Here is a 5,068-nt window from a genome sequence, read left to right as displayed (position 1 = left end):
GTTCCCTGCTGCCCCAAAGGGAAAGAGTCACGTTCGTCCATCACTGGGAGAACATTGAGGGATCGATGACCTTCATGGCGACGCCACAAAGGGGAAGCGGCGTGGAAACAACGTCGCACCCGAATGGCATGAGAGTCTTAGCCTTTGCCCGAAGGGCACGACCCGAGGGTGAAGGGAAGGGAAGAGCTCCACAACGGACGCCATGGAGGATGCAACATCCATAGGTGACGTATTGTCGAGGCTCTTGCCCGGAGAAGTCCACCCCAACGCATCAACAATCCACTGGCCCGCTAGCCCACTGGCATAGACACCTCTAACGCGATGGCGACGTTGTCACCCCATAAGAGCGACCAACCACACACCTTGCAATAGCCGGATCTCCGCGGAGCTCCCGCGGGCCAAATCCACTGCCATGCTAGATCCGCGCCGGTGCCTTAGCCGTCCGCCTCAATGGAGATAATTATGTTTCCTAGACCATAATTCAGGGTATGAAGTTGATGTGACAACTGGTTCCAAAGATATTGTTTCACATCCAAAAATATTTCAGGTTATTTCGTGCTCTAAACAGAAGGACAAGAACTTGGATCATTGGAATTCGATGCCACAAGTATCAGAAAAATGTATCGTGGAGAAGAGAAATATGGCCGAGGTACAAGACGTCCAAGTGCAGCCAGTCAGTGAACATGTGTTTTATATTGGATCTGTTCTCTTAAAGTTCCCATCGACACTTGAACCAAAGGAAGAGGCGATCAAGCCTAATTTTAGAACGCCCCCGTGTAGTTGGTTTTTCGTTGGAAAGAATTCCAATTCAGGCTCTACATGGTAACGTGAGGGTCAAGTTTATATTTTATCCAGTAGTCCTACTTACGTAGACTTTCTTTTGAGTCCTAGGTCCTTACGTGATCAATCTTGCCGGTTTGTTAATTAGGTAAGATTCGTTTAGTTAAACTAGAAAAGAGAGATAGATCGTTCGTATCTTGCATGTTGGGTCGGTTCCATCAGGTGTGTGGCGCCTATAAAAAGGGCAGGCTACGGCCAATGTACGGAGGCTATTTTTTAAAAGTTTAGACAGAATATTGTATCCATTACGAAGCGGCCCTCTTTGGGTGTCGCTGCTATTTATCTCGCGTGATTTTTCTGTATGGAAGTTGCGCTTGGCTCGAGGTCCGTTCGTCACCGACGGGTTGCGCGCTGGTAACGTCTAGTACGGCGGAAGTTCCTTGTGTGTCGAGGGATTGTCCGTTGGTCGTCGTCACCCCTGCTCCAGGTTACGCGTACCGCTCGTGTAATTGGGAGTATTTTTTATCGGTGGATCTTGGAGGTTATTGCATCGTAAAAGATCGGGACAAATCATCGGCACGTCTGAGGTCGTGCTCTCATCAGAAGTGCCAAAAAATTGTAATGTTAGGAGATGATAAATGGATAACTGGTACTCCTTCCGATCCATATTAATAACTTTGTACTAAACCGGTGAAATTAATATGAATCGGAGGGTCACAATGTGAGTATCGTAGCTAGTAGTATGATGCATACCAACTAGGCATTTTTGTTGAGGTGACACAAAGTTAAATGAGGAGAGAGAGGGGGAGGGGGGATTGAGTATCACAACCGGAGTTCTACTATGTCATGCATGACAGTAAATGATGCATATATGATGCTAGCAACTTATGATACTATGCATTATGGATGTAGTATCACACTAGTACAATATGCATGATATACTAGTACATGGTGAGATGGTACTTCTCATTGTGACCAGTGTAAGAAGAATTGTGAGGGTGACTTGAGTAGAGTGAGCATTGAGCCATTCTTTGGTTTCTTTCCACGTGTGTTGGTTGGATACTTGGATTAGATAAGATTGGACTGGACAGCACATGAACAGCAGTACCTGGTTGGTTGGCTGCATCCTATCTTCCTCAACCCCAGAGAAGATCCCCGGCCACTACCGTTATCTGCCCGGTGGTGCATCCACGTGCGTGAATTGCTGACCTCTCACACACATGCACGCACACGGCTAAAGCTGCAAGTTGTAGCTACTGCAGGTAGACAGGGATATGAATGAATGACTGAATGGATCCACCTTTTCCGACTGTTGGGGAGCTGGCCACATCCATCATCGATCTATCTTTTGGCGATGCAATCATTCATGCAACAGATGAACATACATGTGGATGCCATGAACCCCCAAATGCAAATCACCATCTCTCCCCAGAAATGGGAACAAAAGATACCACATACTAGCACAAGCCAAAGCAGGCAAGAACACACACATTCATATACAAGTCACAGAGTAATCATCAATTGATCAATCAATATACTAAGTGGCTATACTTACAAAAACTTCATGATATCAGTATGTATACGCGTATGTCTGGTTGGATGAATATATAATCTGATGTAGTATATGTATATGTCAATCTTAATTGGGTAGTTGAGGAGGGTAGCTCCTTTCCTAGACTAGTACTTCTACTTCATGAATAAAAGAAAAGAAATATATACTACCAGCACTACAAGGCTAGGCTAGGCTAGCTAGCGTGACATGTCTGGCTTGGGTGGTGAGCAGGTCCTGGTGTCCACGGACGACTCCCAGCTGAGCTTCACGGAGGAGGCGTCGTGGTGCGCCGGCACGTACTCCTCCAGCGCGGCTAGCAGCTCACCGGGTGTGGGCGCCGCCACGATGATGTGCCGCGCCGCCGGTGCCACGAACCCCTCCTCCACCGCCCTGTCGATGAACGCCAGCAGCAAGTCATAGTACCCGTCCACGTTCAGCAATCCCACCTAAAGTTCACACAAAATCCATCTCAATCAAACGAGACATCACAAAATCTAACCAAATTCATCCCAAATTTGTATGAACTGTGTAGAAAAATATGTTCTTTGCGAGTTCATAGGGTGAGCGAGGTCACTAACCGGCTTGTCGTGGATGCCGAGCTGCGCCCAGGTGATGACCTCCAGCAGCTCCTCCAGCGTGCCGTAGCCGCCGGGGAGCGCGACGAAGGCGTCGGCGCGGTGGGCCATCTCGGCCTTGCGCTGGTGCATGCCCGACACCGCCTTCACCTCCTCCCCGCCGGGCGTCTCGCCGATCAGCTCCCGCGGGAGAACCGACCGAGGCACTACGCCCGTGACGCGCCCGCCGCCGCCGTGCACAGCGCGGGAAACCAGGCCCATCAGGCCCACGCTGCCGCCGCCGTACACGAGGTCGATGCCGCGCTCCACCAGCTGCTGCCCGAGCTGCACCGCCGCCGACTGGTACGCCGCCTTCCTCCCCGCGCTGCTTCCACAGAACACGCATACCCGCCTGAACCGCGACGCCTTCTTGTCGTTGTTGCTGCTCGCCGGCGCTGGCTTTGGCATAGCCAGCGCAGCCGTCGTAGACGTCGGCGCCTCCATGGAATCTCTATCCATTGATCGCCTTGACTGTGCCGGCACAAGCGCACGTACTAGCTGCTTGAAGCTTGATGCAGGTAGAATCTAGGTAGGCGGAAGGGAAGGGAAGCAAAGGGTAGCTAAGGTGCGGTGCGTATATATAGGCTGGTCTAGCTTGGTCGTCTTCCTCCTCCTCCTAGCTGCTTGGATGTTGGTATAATAAACCTGCCTGCCAGCCCAACTTAATTTTTTGTTGCTATTAGTTAAGCTGTAGCTAGTGGCCAGAGAGGATTCTTGGCAATCTCCTCTCTTGTCTCTCTCTGCCTTAGCACTAGTATTTGATTAATCTCCTGGCTAAGGTAGCTAGCTAGCTGGTTTAGAATTAGTACAACAGAGCTACTTGATTAATTAGTTAATTTTTTCTGTTGTCCATTAATCAATATAAGTAATAGTTAATGCACAATAACATACTGTTGTATGTCTACCTATCCAAGCCTGTTTGTGTAGTGCAATTAAGGCCCAGTTCTTTTCGCATAGGATTCTGCAGAATCAAAATTCTACAAAATGCTCCGAGAATATACTTCCCTAGTATTTTCCGTCGAGTCCATTTTTGAGATTACAGTTTGAGATTCTAGAAAGAGTTGTGTGCTGAGAATCTGCCGCCGCGGTTTGAGATGGGCTGCACCAGGAGTCCAGACTGGCGGCAGCGAGGACCGGGCCGGCAAGGTCCAGAGCAGCGAGGCGGGGCTGGCGACAGCGTTGGAACCCTAGCGCTGGCCCATGCGCTCGCTCGTTTTCTTCTGTACCGGACGTGGGTGGCTCGGTGGCATTCTTATCGTAATAACCTGTTGCAACAGGGGAACTCTTTTAACTCCAAACATTTTCTTTTGAGGGGCTACCCAAAATCATGAGATTATGGGAAAATCCAACTATTTTAAAGATTTTGGATTGCACTAGGATTTGCAGAATCCTCTCAAGATTTTGGAGAGGCAATCGAATTCTTTTGACTTCAGATTTCTCAGACCGAGATTCTCCATAATCTACTAAAAAGAATTGAGCCTAATTCTCTGAGGTGGAGGGTGCAGGCATGTAGTCCCCATCCTATCTAAAAGCTTGTACTCGGTTATATTTGTTAGGGCATCTTCAACGCGGACCCTCAGACCGCCCCATTTTCATCTGGATCACGTGGTCTAAACGTGTTTTGTGGAAGTGCTACTTATCGACTAGAGGGGGGTGAATAGGCGATTTTTATGAAAGTCTTCGAAACATGCAATGTTTTTGAAGACAGACAGTTGAAACAATAACTAAACATGATACCATGGAACATAAACTACCCTAGCCATGCAATAGAGTCACACGAAGACAAGCAGCTGCTAGGTGGACCGGATCAGAATAGGAAGACAAGATGAAGCCAAATATGCAATCAGAGTGAATGTCTTCACACAAGGAAAGCAGACAAGCAATGACTTCACGAAGCTAAACTGTAAGTATGGAGTGCAGTGATAGAATCAGTTGCTCGATGAAGACAAGGATTTGATAGACCAGTTCCAGTTGCTGTGGCAACTGTACCTCTAATTCGGGAGGCTGAGATTGAACTTAGAAGACCACGTCTTCACCTTATTCTCCTTGAGCTGAGGTCACTTAGACCTTGCCCAATCACTCAGGTAAATCTTCAAGGTAGACTTCTAAACCTTCACATACT

At 48.5% G+C, this 5,068-nt stretch overlaps 1 protein-coding gene across 1 annotated transcript; it reads right to left on the bottom strand.

Annotated features, from left to right (window-relative positions):
• Positions 1–2,291: 2,291 nt before the first annotated feature.
• Positions 2,292–3,522, bottom strand: LOC123117873 (probable cytokinin riboside 5'-monophosphate phosphoribohydrolase LOGL5). The gene is made up of 2 exons (XM_044538537.1): positions 2,911–3,522; positions 2,292–2,778 (listed from the first exon to the last, which is right to left on the bottom strand). The coding sequence occupies exons 1-2, from the start codon at positions 3,403–3,405 to the stop codon at positions 2,530–2,532; spliced, it is 744 nt and encodes a 247-aa protein (XP_044394472.1). The 5' UTR covers positions 3,406–3,522; the 3' UTR covers positions 2,292–2,529.
• Positions 3,523–5,068: the final 1,546 nt, after the last annotated feature.

The sequence above is a fragment of the Triticum aestivum genome, chromosome 5B (genome assembly GCF_018294505.1).
Source record: "Triticum aestivum cultivar Chinese Spring chromosome 5B, IWGSC CS RefSeq v2.1, whole genome shotgun sequence".
NCBI classification, from domain to species: Eukaryota; Viridiplantae; Streptophyta; class Magnoliopsida; order Poales; family Poaceae; genus Triticum; species Triticum aestivum.
This window is presented reverse-complemented; position numbering and strand designations above follow the sequence as displayed.